At 31.9% G+C, this 16,991-nt stretch overlaps 1 protein-coding gene and 1 non-coding gene across 2 annotated transcripts; one reads left to right on the top strand and one right to left on the bottom strand.

Moving 5' to 3' along the window:
- Positions 1-7,234: 7,234 nt before the first annotated feature.
- Positions 7,235-12,997, top strand: Smp_154970 (hypothetical protein; the record flags this gene model as incomplete). The annotated part of the gene is made up of 3 exons (XM_018794556.1): positions 7,235-7,344; positions 9,355-9,476; positions 12,930-12,997. The coding sequence occupies 3 exons, from the start codon at positions 7,235-7,237 to the stop codon at positions 12,995-12,997; spliced, it is 300 nt and encodes a 99-aa protein (XP_018648957.1).
- Positions 12,998-13,999: 1,002 nt separating this feature from the next.
- Smp_tRNA_00627_Gln_TTG.1.1 lies at positions 14,000-14,066 on the bottom strand. The gene has a single exon. It is a non-coding gene (tRNA).
- Between the last annotated feature and the right edge of the window lie 2,925 nt (positions 14,067-16,991).

The following is a 16,991-nucleotide window of genomic DNA, read 5'->3' as shown; positions in this document are numbered from 1 at the left end:
GGACTCGTCAGCTGGATGGACCTGCGTCTCAGAGTTGATGTTCATTGTAGGAGTCGGACCCGAGTACCTTCCGCTTCAGACGCGCATCGGGTTATCCACTGGGGGTAGTGAGTCCTGATAGTCACTGGTTTGTGGGCAGGAAACAACTATAACCATCTCGAGCAGCGTAAGCCCCAATGTTGCGAAAGTCTTGTTAGAACTGCAACTGGTCAGTCTCTAATTGGCATATATGCATACTGTGCGTATTGCCTCGATATACCTTAATTGAAGCGACGGTACTGGGTTCGAGTCTCAGAGTGAACATCAACTCTGAGATGCAGGTACATTCAGCTGACGAGTCCCAAATAGAATGAAACGTGTGTCCTAGATTCCACTGCTAGCCACTATCCATCTCTGCTTACCATGCTTGTGAATTAAGGCTATATCGAGGCAGTACACACAGTATGCACATATGCCAATTAGAGACTGACCAGTTGCAGTTCTAAAAACATCAATGGGAAGATTCAAACAAGCAATACTAAATGTATCTAACTTTTTAGTCATTGGTTGATGAAACTTTATCAAATGAACAAATGATGTGATATTTAGTAATAATTTAAGATAATTATGGATGTTGACATGTGATTTCTTATTATTCAACAAAAAGAATATTGGACAATGTTGAAAACTCTATGAGTATTTATCAAATGGATAGTTTACTTATGAATATCCATTCTATTTTCAATTTGTATACAATTTAATGGATAATAATTATTGAGTTATATATGAATTCATTTAAATCATATCCTCATGTTATACATTTAAACTATTTTGATGTTGGTTTGTTCTCTGAGCTGGATGGTTTGGTCGTGGAGCTTTCATCGTCCTTCTGAACGACATCATCAGCACAAACTTCGGGTAGAAGTAGATTTCTACCCATCTGAGCTACAAATCTTCTCCACCATTTAAACTATTTGAAACATTTAGAAATTTTTACCAAGACTTGATGATGAATCAAAAAGTCTTTTAACTAAACAATAAATTATTGACAAACTTTGTAACTAGGCATAAACAAAAAATAAATCCGTTCTTTAACTTTTTGTATCTAAATTAAAATAGAGGTAGGGTTTTAAATCTGTTAAAATTATTTATTCAATAAGCTACCACTTAAATGAAGATGAGAAATAAGTCAGGTAAAATGATGATGATAATAATAGGTACATAATTTTACGAGAGAATAATTTATATTCTCTTAGTTAATTACCCAGATCAATGGGTTACGTATATATAAGTCATCTTACATGAGGGGGGTTTTAAATTATAAAAAGAGAATTTTGTTTGCAACATGAAAAGCAAAGGGAATCATATTTATCATCATCATCATCATAATGATGAGCATCACGAAAGTTCATTGGTATTTATCTATTTGGAATTTTTTATAAAAAAATAATGATTCTTAAATACAAATATTAAAGTTCATCTTCATTCATTATAATTCACTGAAATAAATAATAATTAACTTTTTAGTAGGTATAATTTAATAGTTAAGTTCATAAATCATTTGAAATTAGATCGCCATGGATGATTGGTTGAAGTTAGACATTAACATTGTTGGATGTTAGCTCAGTGGTCTGGAGGTTAAGCGTTCGCGAGTGAGACTGATAGGTCTTGGATTCGAATTTCGTGGATCGGGATCATGGATGAGTACTACTGAGGAGTCCCACAATGGGACGAAACGACCTTCAAAGTGCTTTCAAGTTTTCCATGGTGGTCTAGCATCAACTGACTGATGAACTTAACTATTAGATTAAATTCATTTTATTTCCGTGATAAACATTGATCAAAATTATATGCATATATATTTATTTATAATGATCAAGTGGATAAATAGATGGTATTTGACTTGGGTCTTATCAAAACTTCTATTAGTTTGTATGACCGAACGTTTCCGTATAGTTATCACTCAGTACCACATTTAGAAAAATTAATACTATGATGTAAGGACAGTGACTTGCACAACTTGGTATCATGATGTTTGTATCGATTGATGACTAATAATTGATAAATATCTTATTATCTAGTCTTTAATACTAATCAAATTCTATCAATTCAAAAGAGATTTGATTACTAATTCTAGTATCCTGAATTCAGCTGAATCACTACAAAAGCCGGTTACCAGGTTTCGTTTTTTTTTTATAGATTATTTCATCAAAGACAAGGAATCATTTATAAACAAGTTTAATATGCATACAATTCATGATGTGTCCAGTGACCACATTTAGGTTTGACATGATTGTTAACATTTCTGAAATTAATATTGATTGCTTCCTTTAATGTATTATTTACTTACAGTTTCTTTTCTTTGTTTAAATGTTGCTTGAAATGAATATCTTTAGCTCACTGAGTCGATGTCAGATCATGGTAAAATTTACTTTAAATGATAATACTTTGAAAACAGTATTCACCACAAACTGGACATAGCTGAAGAACTGTTAAAAACAAGAGGCGCTAAATCTCTGTTTTCTTCTAATTTGAAATGTATCAATGGCATTAACTTATAACCTTACCGAAAATTATAACTATAAGATACAGATTTCCTGCTCACTCCATTATGCCTAATAATCATTATTATATCTACGGAACTACCATACGATATAAGTAAACAGATAAATATAAGGTGACATTTAAGTCAGTGAGTTTAAAAACCAGTTTATTATGACAATCCAAATATTAAGTGAAAGTTCATTAGTCTATCTATAGTCAATTTCCGTATAACTAATAAAGATGATTAATAATCCAACCACTTAAATGCTCACCGTGAACGGAAGATCAGTAAGTAACTGACTTATGATCAATGGATATCAAACAATTGTTTTATTCTAAATATTAAATGTGATATTTATTTCTATTAATACAATTTTTCATTGGGAAACTGTTCAGCTTATAAATTACGTATCTAACTTACTTTAATTATATAATCATTGAAATCTAGGAAACATTCAACGATAATTTTCCCTAACATATGACTGAATTTAGAAATAGGAATGAATATAAACTAAAAAATAAGTTCTGCCACAAAACCTGAAAGTTCTGGGTTTAACCTCTGTTCTATTAATGAATGTATATCAAAATATCAAAATAGGACGAAACATCTGTTCAGTGCTTCTTGGCTTTTAAAGACTGTCTAACTAAAATTAATTTGGGATGTAAACTTAGAAGTGATATTTACTTGAAAGTACTTTAAATTACCTATTTTCTTCCACAAAAAAAATACTAGCTAGAGGTAAAACTAACCATGTGATTTAAATGGCAAAGATCATATCCCACTTTGGGCAAGATGTTTGTAATGAATAGTAATTTGAATAAAAATATTTTCTCCTGCAACACGAAACATTTTTGATTGAGATCATGAAGCGATCAATTTCAGACTACCATTAAAAACCTGGAAGCACTGGACAATCGTTTCGTCCTAGTGTGGGGCTCCCCAGAAGTACTCATCTACGATTCCGCCCGTGGGATTCGAACCCATGGCGTCGGTCTCCTGCGTTTTATCTCATAATAATCATCACCTTATTCAATATGTATGTTTATAGCAAAGATTCCTTGATTCTCGTATTAGAAGCTTTAAGCTTGTGAATATTCAAAAAACTGTATAAAGCGTCTTCAAACAAGTATCAGCTATCATTCACACTTATCCGTAACTGTTTACGTTTGGTTTTGTTTCCATGGCATCCCCCTCCATATTTAACGTATGGATTCTATGGTAGTAGCCTCTGTCATCTTTAAATTTCACAGAAAGAAAATATACGAACTACTGTGTTGGTACTTTTGAAAATTAGATTAGCTCCCTTATATGTTGTAGATATTTTATGAAAGCACATAAGTACATACAGTTTAAAGACATAATTCTTTCATTAAAACAAGTATAAAAACAGTAGAATTTATGATATAGACTGATGTCATAAAATATTGTCCTTCTGCTAATCTTTGAAAGGTAATATGATTATTTAATTATTTTATAATTTACGAAGATCAACTGATTTACAACATACAAACAAAAGCATTCTAGTTTCAAAGAAGATCAGTCAAGGCATAAAAATTTATTAGTACTAACTTTCATTATAACGATAATATAAGTCAATTTCAAGTTCTTTGCTGGATAATAACACCATATCGACATGTGCCAGCGAGAACAAAACTAAGATCCAGAGATCGTTGTCTCTAACCAACTAGCAAACTATATCATTTTAATTTATGCATTTGTCAAGTTATTTAATTTAATAGTTTCAAGTTACGGTTTGATGGACTGAATTTAATCAGTGCTCAGGATCAGATAACAGAAAACTGATTACATGTTTGAGGAGTATTTGGTTTGAACAAAAGGAAAGTCAGTTTTCTCTTTAGTTGACTTTTAACAATTATACACATTTAATTGTGGAAAACATTATCCAAAATACATTTTCCTTCATTCATATTGATAATTATTGCTGATTGATATAGTTAATAAAAAAAAATTGTCACATCTGCCTCAAAATTAAAACCTTTAAAATCTATGGTAAAATCCCACTGAAGGACTTTCCATAAGTTCTGTTATTCTCATATCAAACTGATTGTTGATATGCATTTTCTTTTATCTCATGTATAATCATTCTTTTCAACTAACTACTTATCACCACTAATTATCACTATCCATCTCTGCTTACCATGCTTGTGAATTAAGGCTATATCGATGCAATACGCACAGTATGCACATATACCAATTAGAGACTGACCAGTTGCTGTCCTGAACATCAATGGGAAGATTCAAACAAACAATAATGAATGAATTTAACTACTTATCACCAAGTTAAACTAATTCAATTAGACTTAAGCAACTGTTTATTATTAAACTAATATAATCTAATTAATGTATAGACAATTGATTTGCATGACTGATTTCTAGTTAAATATATTATTGTATAAACCATACAAAGTGAAAAAATCCTTTGTTATCTTTAAAAATGAAAACTGAATACCTTTTATAACATAATGAATTAAAGAACAAATTTTCTTTCTTCTCTTACCCTTCCCCCTCCCCCCTGAAAATCTAGTTAACAAAGTGTAAATTACTTTTAACTTTTATTTATTGGTTGAAATTATTCAGTTGGAACTTAATTATCAATTGGCTTTTATGTTTCATGGATATTTATCGGCACTTTTTATGTCTATATCTATCTAGTGTTCTTTTGGAGTTTTGTAATCCAACTCGATAGTTACAAAAAAAGGCAAACCTTAATCAAGTTATAATAAAGTAAACTATATGTAAATCATATACTGTGTAAATAACATTAGTTTGATTGAATGAAAATAATTAATAATAGATATTGTTGCAACACTTGAATTAATTACAATTAGTATATGGGGAAGCGGGGGGGAGGGGAGGGAAATGTGTATCAATTAAATGGAAAAATAGCCTCAAAATATAAACTAATCTATTTCATTAAATATAATTAATGAATAGAAATGAAATAGAATAATTTAAAATTATAAGCCATCGGCAAAATTGAATATTACGTATAAAGAGATGTTATCTAAGTACTAGTTTGAAAGTAGTGCATAAATGCGTAAGTTAGATTAATTTACATACAATAATAACATGTACTGAAGTTATACTTTTGTATGGACAGCCCATGGGTGAACTCGAAGAAGCTCTAATAAGCTTAGAAATAGCCGAAGAAACTTCATCCAATCATCTTTTGGAAGAATATTCCAGAATCTCTACATGAAGCTTCCTTGTTGGACAAATGCTAAAAACCCCTGTATGCGAATTGGATCACTATAATGATGATTTCGTTTTTACTTAAAAACTATGAATACTTGAGAGTTTTGTACCATATATGACACTGTTTGGAATAATATTCCTTTTACTTGTCTTCTATCTTCTCATCTTCGACTTGAGAGGGTTCTAGCGTTCGACTGCTCAAGTTATACGCGGTACATTAAGAATCTAAGCTCTAGATATAACAACTTTATCTATAGTTTTTTGACATATATATTGGTCTATTAAAACGTTTTCAGATAAGCGACTAGACACTTCAAGTATCAAATGGAAGTTTTTGTAATCATTGGACGTTTTCAGTGAAATATGTACGGTGAAATCAGTTTACGAGTTCAGATGTATGCGAAGTAATCGTTTAAGCTAAAAATATGAAAAAGAAATTGGTGGCAATAGCGTCTCCATTACAAATATGATTAATAAATGGGTTTAAATTTAGCTACTTCAAAAATCTTCAAAATATCCCGAAGTATTCTTAATCAACTCATGGTTCAGCCAACAATCTTTTTGCATACTTAAGAGAACATTTCGAAAGTTCTTTATGGGATCAAGCCTTCAAACAATGGCCAGGGAGGATAACCGATTTCGAAATGCATCTACTGCAGTCCATTCAGTTGATTGTTATTTGTTTCATTAGTAACTACTCACCTGACTCTTAAGGAAAGTTAGTAAATCAGATTTTTATTCTCTTTCAAAGGAATGCAACATTGATAATCTGTATATTGAGAACTCGTGTTTCTTCTTTTTTAAATACATTAATCATTGTTGGCGGTCGTCAGATTTTCTTTAAAAATCACAGAATAAAATGAGTTTATGACAAGCTTACAGATTTTGTAGAATAATATACTATATCGATAGTTCAAAGTTTTAAAAAAAGAGAAAAAACTATTCAAACAGGTTAATCTAAGTAACGAAAGAGACCTGTGGTATTGCATTGAACGAGAACACAAGTGACGACAATTCGAATGTATTTGAATGCAAAATTACAGAATATCTTAGTAAAATCTGAGAATCATACAGTAAATACTTAATTTGCAAAATATCAATAAACTGTACCAAACTTGACTGTTTCTTTGCAAATGTCAGTCAATCTTCTCAGACCTCATTGTTCCTTCATTTTCATACCAAATGTTTTCTGTTCCCGTTCTTTCCTTGTCGATCTTCTGGACCTTCTGCTGCCAGATATACTATTCCTGACTAGAGTTATATACCACTTGTGCCGATATAAGTAGCACACACTACAATATCGTTGAAGAAGAATGAGGAAAAAGTTCAGCGGAGAATAATCTCTTTTAGACAGTTTCATTTATTTAATTTATGTTAAATGTAAAATTTTCAAACAACACTTGCTTAATATTTTCTTTTCATTTTAGCAACTAAAAGTAAAGTTTTCACAAAAACAATTAACAAGGACATCACAACTCAAAGACAAGATTAAACATGTTCTACAAACGAATAAATGACTATATACTTCTATGTATGCTCATTGCCTTCTTAACTATTTCAATATCTAGAGCAAAATACTTCAAATGCAATGTTGCAGCTTGCGAGTAAGTTGATTCATTTCTTTAATTATCATTATTTTTTGTTTATTGAAGTCCATACATAGATAATTAATCTGTTTTAGGAAAATAGTCTTCAGAAGGGGTTTTTGTGGAGATTTTAGTATATTTCATAGTTGAAAGCGTGAGTCAATTGAAGCTAGACCACCATGGAAAACCTGGAAACACTGGGCGGCCGTTTCGTTCTATTATGGGACTCTTCAGTAGTGCGCATCCACGATCCCGCACTCGCGAGATTCGAACTTATGACCATCAATTATATTTTTAAATTATCTCCTTCAAGATCACTGTACAGAATGACTGTAGTAAAGATTATACTCAGTATGTGAAAGTGCAATTTCAATTCTGATTCTTAAGAATAATCATTATAGTATGGGTGAAATGAGTATCATTTAGGTGTTCTATATAATAAATAAGATTCCTTGAATGCTTATTATTCGTTTTGTGTTATTACACTAAGTATGCATTTACATTACCTTGGTTGATTGTTCTCCAAACGTTCGTGCAGTTCATTTTTAAGAATGAGTAAAGTCAAATGAAAAGTAATTGGAAAAAAACTATATCTTTCTAATATCATTTTCTACAACAACAATCACCCACGCTCTTACTTGGGGCATTCATGTCTTAACTGGAACACGATATTATAGAAGTGATGAGTCCAAGCACAATGCTCCACATTTTCAGATTCAATCCATTCGTTCAGTCATCATCCAAACTCACATTTACTACTATTCATAAGCATCATATACCAATGAATTTATGAATTCTATTACACTATTTATAAGCTGGGTTTGAAACCAGTATGGCGAGTTACTGCAGATTAGTTTGCTTATGAGAGAAAGATTTTTTAAATTATAAGGTTTAGTTAAAGGCTTATGAAGATGAATCATTCTTAACACCCATTGTTTAGACGAAATATATTTTATCATTATTTAACTTGACATAATCATTACTCTGCACAGTTTTTTAATTTAGTAAATGCGTGTTAAATAGTCATGCTGTGCAACTTTTAGTTACTTAACAGTGGCCTGAAACTTTTTATAAACCAGTTTTGCAGGAAGTGGTTTACAATTCAAAAAGCTCAGTGATTATGTTATTTGATTGAGATACAGTATGACATGAATCCGAACTTATAAGAAACATCATTTAGAACTAGGTTCAGAAATTCCTCACTGACAACTATCAATCAACATGAAACCTCTGTTCAGTTCTTCCTTCTAACTCCCTCCAGTAAACTAGCATTTCAGTTTTTCGATATTTATTTCTGTAAATAGAGTAAAAGAGTTTAAGTATCTACCAAACTTTAGATTATAGATTTACCGAAGTTTAAGATTCTTGAGTCACTTGATAGTTTAGGGATCAACACCATAAAAAGTCTATGCTTTTTCAATGTTTTAATTGCAGAATGACATCAGAATCTCAAAGGTAAATATAAAAATTGTTACAGAAATATCAGTCTAAGGTATATATCACCATGCTAACTTAGGAGTGGTAATGTAGTGAACAGAACACGACTGATACAGTCGAATGCATTCAAGCAAAAATTACAAACTATCTCAGTAAATTCTGAAAACCATACAATGGACAGTTAATTTGCAAATTAACAACCAATAGTCTCGATCTTCACTGTTTCTTCTCTAATTCCATTGTTCGTGCATTTTCCTACCGATTGCGCTTTGTTTCAGTTCTTTCCTCATCGGTCTTCTGCCCAAATACATTCTATGTCTGACCAACACCATATACTACTTATATAGATATAAGTAGACCATACCACAGTAATATTAATTACAAACTGCATATTTAACACATTTAAAGAGTATCATACAAGTAAGGTTAACAAAACCACACGTTTGCAGATCTTTTATAGTCAACATAATTGTTCTTATACCTAGACATTCTTGAAATTATGCTTATATTATTGTTACTGTTACATATATATTTAACCATAAGTAAAAAAGAGAATTAACATGTACTGTCAACTCTGTTTTATGTTTTCAGACGATGCGTGTTAAGCGAACAAATTTCTTTGAATGAATGTTGTTCAAATCCTTCGATTCATGATGTTTGTAATTTTTGTGATCAAAACTCTGAAACAGAGATCGATATATCTGATTGTCTTTGTAAGTAACATTCTGTTGGATTTCTTTAGTTCATACCTTTAGTTTAACCATTTATTGACTGACATATCAATATTTTATTTTAAATAATTCAGTGATTAAAACTCAAACTACAGATTTTTCGTGAAAAAGGGTTTCCTGAAGAATACTTCCAATCACCTAACATCTCAAAATATTGTATATGATGTCAAGTCACTCATACTAGTGGCCAGGTTGTAACTTGATCTACAGAGTCTGTTAGTTACTTGACGAATAGACAAACATGACTTTGGTCACTACTCGGGGATCAATAAACTGTAGAAGTGTGTGTCTTGAAATAATAACAATTGGTCTTTAAACCAACTAAACAAAGAGTCGTTTGTTAATCATACTTTAATCAATGAAACCAATGATAAAAAATATTATCTATTATAGTACTGAATATTAGTTTTATTAATGATAATCATGAGATCATTAGTTACTCATTTCAAGAGGTAGTTCCAGGAATTTCAGTCAGAATCCTTGATTGGTGGACTTCAACCATATGAGGTATGAGACAGTTATCCATCTCTGTCAATAGATGATTGCGCAATGCCGGGGAGTGATTGTATTCAGACATGTAAACCACTGGATCCTAGCTCAGTGAACTCTCATCGTGAGATCGAATTCCATTTGTTCGATTAGCAGTAGGATCATTGATGTACAAACCCAGAATAATAGCAGATATTTAAATACAATAGTTATTTCTTTGGAGTCTATGATAGTTCATATAAAATCCATGACTCTTCAAAATATAGTCACTTATCTGCAGATATTTAGAGCATCCTGATGTATTTATCCTAAAAGCTTACTAAATCTTCCAACTATTACAAAAGTAATTGACAGTTAGGTCATCGGTTGAAGAACGTTCAAAACATTTTAGGAAAAAGTAGTATCATTTTTAACCAGTGACCAATTTTCGAATTCTACCTGATGTACATATGACATGCAAAAAATGATCAAAATTAAAATCATGTACCCTACTGATATTGTTAAGTTCTCTGGTCTGTTGTTATTGTAGAGAAAATCACCAGCATTAAATTCATGCATGATTAAGCTAATTAGTTATTCCTTGAACCTTGAAAAAGCTTGTTACATCGCCATTTTCTGTGATTGGTTGTTCTCGTGGATTCCAATTATTTTCATGTTTATTCATGTTGACGCTCTTGTTTGATTGAATTCCATCCGGTTTGTTGATTGACCTTTTAGAAAAGGTATAATAGACAGGGTATAATTTGGTATATCTGCTGACTGTTGATTGATCTGGTTACTGTGCTTCCAGAAATTCTCTGACATTCTTAAAATTCCCTCAACCTAGAATTTTGACTCTACCCGTCGAATTCACGTCTGTAATCGTGTAGAAAAATCGTTGTCAGTCATAACGTATCGTGTTATTTCACTGATAGCTTGGGTTCATAGAGCAAATAAGGAACTCATTTCTACACTAAACTCTAATAACGTCTAAAGCAATAATGAAACCTCCTTTATAAAATTATCTTCTTTAAAGTGTTCAACAGTAAGAGAGATATTAACCACAGCTTCGAAACTCTAGTATAGGAAACCTGTCACAGTGATTCTGGTTAACATATCGATGGTTAAACTTTAATAAAACTATGTTAATTGATAACTTCAAAATTGAAAAGTGAAAATAATGTACTCATTGTGGTTCACTAAACACACAGCAGTATGATCTATACAACATAGTGTTATATCACAATTAGCCATGTTTCCAGATTTCATGTACTGACTTCGAGAAAAAAAACTATTTTGGTTACTTTATAAAGATTTATCATTAATTGTAAGAGTTCGTGTTCTGTTATTTACTCCAAATATTGATTAATCTCTATTTTTGCTTAAATAGACTCGTTAATGTTACCTGAATTTGTGAACTCTTCATGTTTGAGATAATATCAAAAAGTGGACTTGATGATGGTTATTGTGATTCTGGTTTTTAAATCATTAGACTTTAGATTAAAGTCTCACTGTGAAATTTAGATTTCCCATTTATTTTATTACGTAAGAAATATTGAAAATGATTGGATTTATTGACATGGACTATTTTTTTGGTTACATTCAATTGATTATGAGTAGTATATTCAAATAATCAGCTGAAAATAATTAAATTCTGTTAAATGTTTATGTTCACACTACTGAAAAGCCTCATTGTAGTGCAAAGGTAAGAATGAATACTTCAACTTGGAATTTGTTAAGTTTCTTAACACTATTCCTCGATACACTGAACATTGGTGAGAAAATACTATGAAGTGAAAATAGTAACTTACTAAAATATAACAGTTTGAGTCGGTAGATTAAAATATTATCAAAGTTTCAGAATATAGAATATAAATTACTGTAATATATAAAGGAAAAGTGACAGATTGCGTAATAGATTTTGGCGATGTTACATCCTATGAGTAGGATTACCTATTCATTTAGCTTTCATTGTGATTTTGGTAGACATCTGTAGATCGTCAACGTTGATGATCTCTGTCGAATTATTGGGGGCTTACTCGAGTTAGACGGGAATGGTGTGACCAACAGCTAACGTTAAAATGATATCTCGCAGTCAACACTTAGCGTGAACCACTTGTTCGTCGTATCAAGGTACTATGGATGCTTTGAAGACCATACGACACAAAGGACGTTATTAAAGAGATATATGAGTTAGAGTAGGTACAAGCGGTAACCACCACCGCATGGAACAGTCCATGGCGTACAATTAACTGATGCATGTTGGTTGTCCTTGACTTTGACAGGGATCAAGGATCTGTTCTATATTCAGTGGCCAAACTGCCGAATGATTTGGCTAGGACCTAGTGACATTCAACTGGCCCTACACATCATAAAATGACTTGGAAAAATTTGTTACATTTAATAGTAAACGCAATTCTCATTTAGTGTTTATTATTTATAGTTAAATTACCATAACATTACAGATTCAAAGTAATCACTGATAAACTAGATAACTTTATAAATGAAATAAAACTGTTTATTCCCTTTTTTAATTAAGCATAATAGATAACGCCTTACCGATAAAGAGGCGTTGTACTACTTATTGTGAATATTCATAATATATGATTGATGATATATAAATCAAAAAAAAGAAAGGTAAACATTACGTTCGGAATTATTCCGTCAAGTAATTTTGTAATGAAGATATGAAACTTTAGTGAAATCTGTACAGTCAACAAAACAAACAATCCGACTATTATATTGTATAATGAATAAACAAACAAACAAACAAACGGTGTTGTTTATTAATGAACTAAGTTCGAAACCGACCATCTGTCAAAATTATTGTTTATTCAATGTATTCATCATCACAATTTTTATCAATTTTGCTTATCTATTATGATTAAAATTTAACTATTAATAAGATTATTCCTATTTAAGGTTATTACAAAGTGCTCTTTTACTATATATATCTACAAATTTCAGTGACCTATTTTCGAATTATGCTAAAAAGACGAGGAATGATTGGCAAACGTCGAGGTTTTATGGGTTAATTAAAAAATTAAACCATTTTGAGAATACACAAAGAACTACTTCACAAAGAGAAAATGATACAAATTAAACAGTATACATATACATCTATATATATCTATCTATTTAATTTTATCACCTTTTATCAATCAAAAAATGAAACATTTCGAATGTAAAGAAGAAAAAAAATTTTGAATAAAACATCCATTTATTCTAAATATTAAAAAAAAGATGGATTTATAAAGACGGGTGGGAGTTGGCGAGATTCGAAAGACTATGGGTTAATAGAAATTAGGGAGCTATTTAAACATTGTCATAGTGATATGTTTTGAATTAATTTTTGAGTGTCTTAGGATTTATGAAATAACTCAGTAGTAGTTGTGTAATTAATTAAAGCTAAACCGTTCAGATTAGTTTATCATAATTGATGATACTTTTTTCATTGGATTTGAACCTCACATCTTGTAGACGGGTATGTATATACTGTTATAAACGTAGAGGATGCTGATTATAACGCTTGGGGTTTCTTGTTATAACAGTCCTTTCACTTTATACACGTATGTGGGACGTTAATTTACCTAGGCGAACATCTACACTAGATTCCCACCCAGTGTCTATTCTACAGAACTTCAACACAACTCAGATCAAGAACACGAGATTAGCCTGACTATAACGTCAATATATTTCCACACCAAAATCCGACACAAGGAACAGTCAATCAATAAGTGTCCATCAACAAGGAACAGTCCATACATAATAAGGATAGGGGAATATATATATAACATATAACACCTGTCATCCTATCTAATGTCTGACTCATCAAGACAACCAATCACTGTCATTCTCGCCCACACATTATATACATACACATATCGTTTATATTTGCTACATCTTTGTTTATTTGAAGAATATTTAGACATAGATATTCAGAGATAGACAGTGGCTAGCACTGGAATCCAGTTTGACACGCGTTTCGTCCTATTTGGGACTCGTCAGCTGGATGTACCTGCATCTCAGAGTTGATGTTCACTCTGGGACTCGAACCCAGTACCTTTCGCTTCAAACGCCATCACGTTATCTACTCGGCCACTGAGTCCTGATATTCAGTATATACATGAAAGTATCTTACAAACTCACTTATTAATCAAATAGAATTTCTAAATTACCTAAGAAATCTCTCATTATCAACAAAATGTTTACCGCAAACCCCTAAATCCACATTAAATAGTTATACAAACCACAAAACCGAAGATAATCAGTTGAATACTTTTGAACTTTTGAGAATAATATTTATTGGCATCTGGTAGTTGATTAATACATGGTGAATGAATGAACATGAACTATGTCCATTGATAGTAGATATCCATGTTTACATACTTTGAAATAGTCATTGATACAATAGATATGATTAAATCATCAACCTTATAGATTTAAAGTGAATTTCTAATGATAAAATGTAAAAAGATGCGAGACCAAAGGCCCTGGGTTCGAAACCGGCGAGCGGGATCGTGGATGAGCACTGCTGAGGAGTCCCAGTGCTTCCAGGTTTTCAATGGTGGTCTGACATTAATCAGTTCATGATCTCAATACAAAACATAATAATCTCCACAACCTCATGCTGTTAGTCGACAATATCTTCGAAGAAATCAAAATAACAATGAGAAAAAAATAAGCATATAAAATCTTATTTGTGAGTATTTTCACCAGTAAAATTATTATAATCGGATTGGAAATAGAAATATGTAGAAAGCTTAGCCCGATAAATTAGAAATTAAATTACCGCAGCAACAACTTATCGGTACACAAAACATTTCGTATAGAAACAGTATTGTGAAGAGTTAAAAACCCATATCCTGACCTTTTTCTATGGAAACGACTATACTCCCAGCTCAACTGAGCGACTTTAGTTAGTCGATTTACCGTTACAAATCACCTAGATAAACCAGATCGAATAATAATGCAACAGTTATAGCAATGTTATTGAAACCCTCGTAATCAATGTTTGTCGCATTTCGATACATCAAATTTACCCCATTTTATACTAAGAAAACAGTCACAGAAAATTAATACAATATTATCTACTAAGTAAAGCACTGCTTTAGAATAGGTTTACTCTTCTTTATATCTAATCATAGACAAATATAAACTAGCAATGAAATGACGCTTATTTTAATACACTCAGACATAAAAATTTTCAAAATTGTAGATCGAGGAAATTATGAAGATTTGAGAAAATTTCTTAAGGGCAATCTCCAATCAACAAACACCTCGACATAGACAGAGTTTATCAAATAATGTAGAATAAGTCAATAAAACACTTGATCAGAGGTCAACGAAACAGAATATTCTTCCAAAATTCAAAGAAGCGCAAGGATATCAAAATCTATGAAAATAACCAGTAAAAAACTAAGCTTTAGATTATTTTAAAAATGATACTTTTCCTTCAAACAGCCGCTATTATTCCTGCCATGAACAATAAAAAGCTATCCAGTTCATAAAAAGGAATACAACCAGATCCATTCATTTCAAAAAACATCTATTTATATTTTTAATAAGTTCTCCGTAAAGTAATATGTGTACTTGATGAATTGTTGTAGAACTTAAGCATTTTCCCTCTCATCTACTGATTCTGATGAACTTACACCTCCATATCCCAAAGGATAAATACAGATAAGGTAGTAAGCAAAGTGCATGGTTTGTGTTTCATCATCTTACATTTTAATTCTCTCTGCAATACTAATCTACAGATATATTCACTTTGATAGAGTTTTGTTCTCTGAGCTAGATGGTTTGGTCGTGGGGCTTTCATCGTCCTCCTGAACGACATCATCAGCACGAACTTCGGGTAGAAGTGAAGCGTTTGCATTTCTCCACACGTGGTTCACAGCTTGTCCTGTTCACCTCGATGTTGATTGGTTCTTATTGACCTTAAATCTGTCATTGTTTATTTCTTCGTTTTGGTTGTGTCTGCCATTGGTTTGATTTTTGTTCCTATGTCTCTGCATACATTTCCCGATTGATTGATAAATTGGTTTGATTTCAATGTGCTTGTTTATTGCTGATTGACCTGAGTGCCAAGCTTCTAAAAATTCTCTGGTGTTTTGAGAATTGCCTCTGTCCAAAATCTCCACATTTTTCCAGTCGAATGTGTGTCCGTAGTTGTCCACGTGTATTGATATGAGTGAAGACATGTCGTGGCGTTTGATCGCTAATTGATGTTCATGCAGGCGAAGATGAAGAGGGCGTCCGCTTTGTCCGATGTAGTGTTTGTCGCAGTTGGCACAATTTATTTTGTAGCTGATGTTTGGTTTGTCTTCTTTTGTCATTTCAACCTTTGGTTTGCATAAGATTGAATGGAGGGATTTTGTTGGTTTGTGGACAACACCTATTCTAAAGGCTTTCAGCAGTCTCTTTTTCGTTTCCGATATACCTTTTATGTGTGGTATGGTGATCCTTTTGTTGATTTCTGTACTTGACTTCGTTTCTGATGATGGGTGTGGCTGGTATTTTTTGATGAAGTTGATTGTTAGTTAACAACTACCAATTTTCAAACCAGAAAAAATCAATTTCATAATGAGTAACAGCAGTTTCCAATCATTGGTAATGTAAATATTGTTCGGTAGCCATGTTAATTATAATAGTCCAAAATACCACGAACATAAGTAAATATCGTTCATACATTAACTGGATATTCCCACCAACTCTGAGCTTCAACCAAGTATTGTGAAAACACGAGACTACATTCGCTACTATCAGAGCCACAACTATGTTAGAGCCGAAGAACGAAAAAAAATGACTGGACAAAACCAATGGTAACCTATAGCATTGTTACCACTCGATGATCAGTCAATAAAAAACCCAGAGTCCTCTCGTAATTAAGTCTCAGATGGAGTATCACAGCTCTATCTGTGACATAATGATGAAGTTTTGAATCTCATATTGACCAACAAGTTGCTTAAAAATCCAGGTGGACGATGCTGACGAGCATCTAATGTTTTCTATCAGCTCAGTTCAACC

Source organism: Schistosoma mansoni, chromosome 1 (assembly GCF_000237925.1).
Source record: "Schistosoma mansoni strain Puerto Rico chromosome 1, complete genome".
Taxonomy (NCBI): domain Eukaryota; kingdom Metazoa; phylum Platyhelminthes; class Trematoda; order Strigeidida; family Schistosomatidae; genus Schistosoma; species Schistosoma mansoni.
This window is presented reverse-complemented; position numbering and strand designations above follow the sequence as displayed.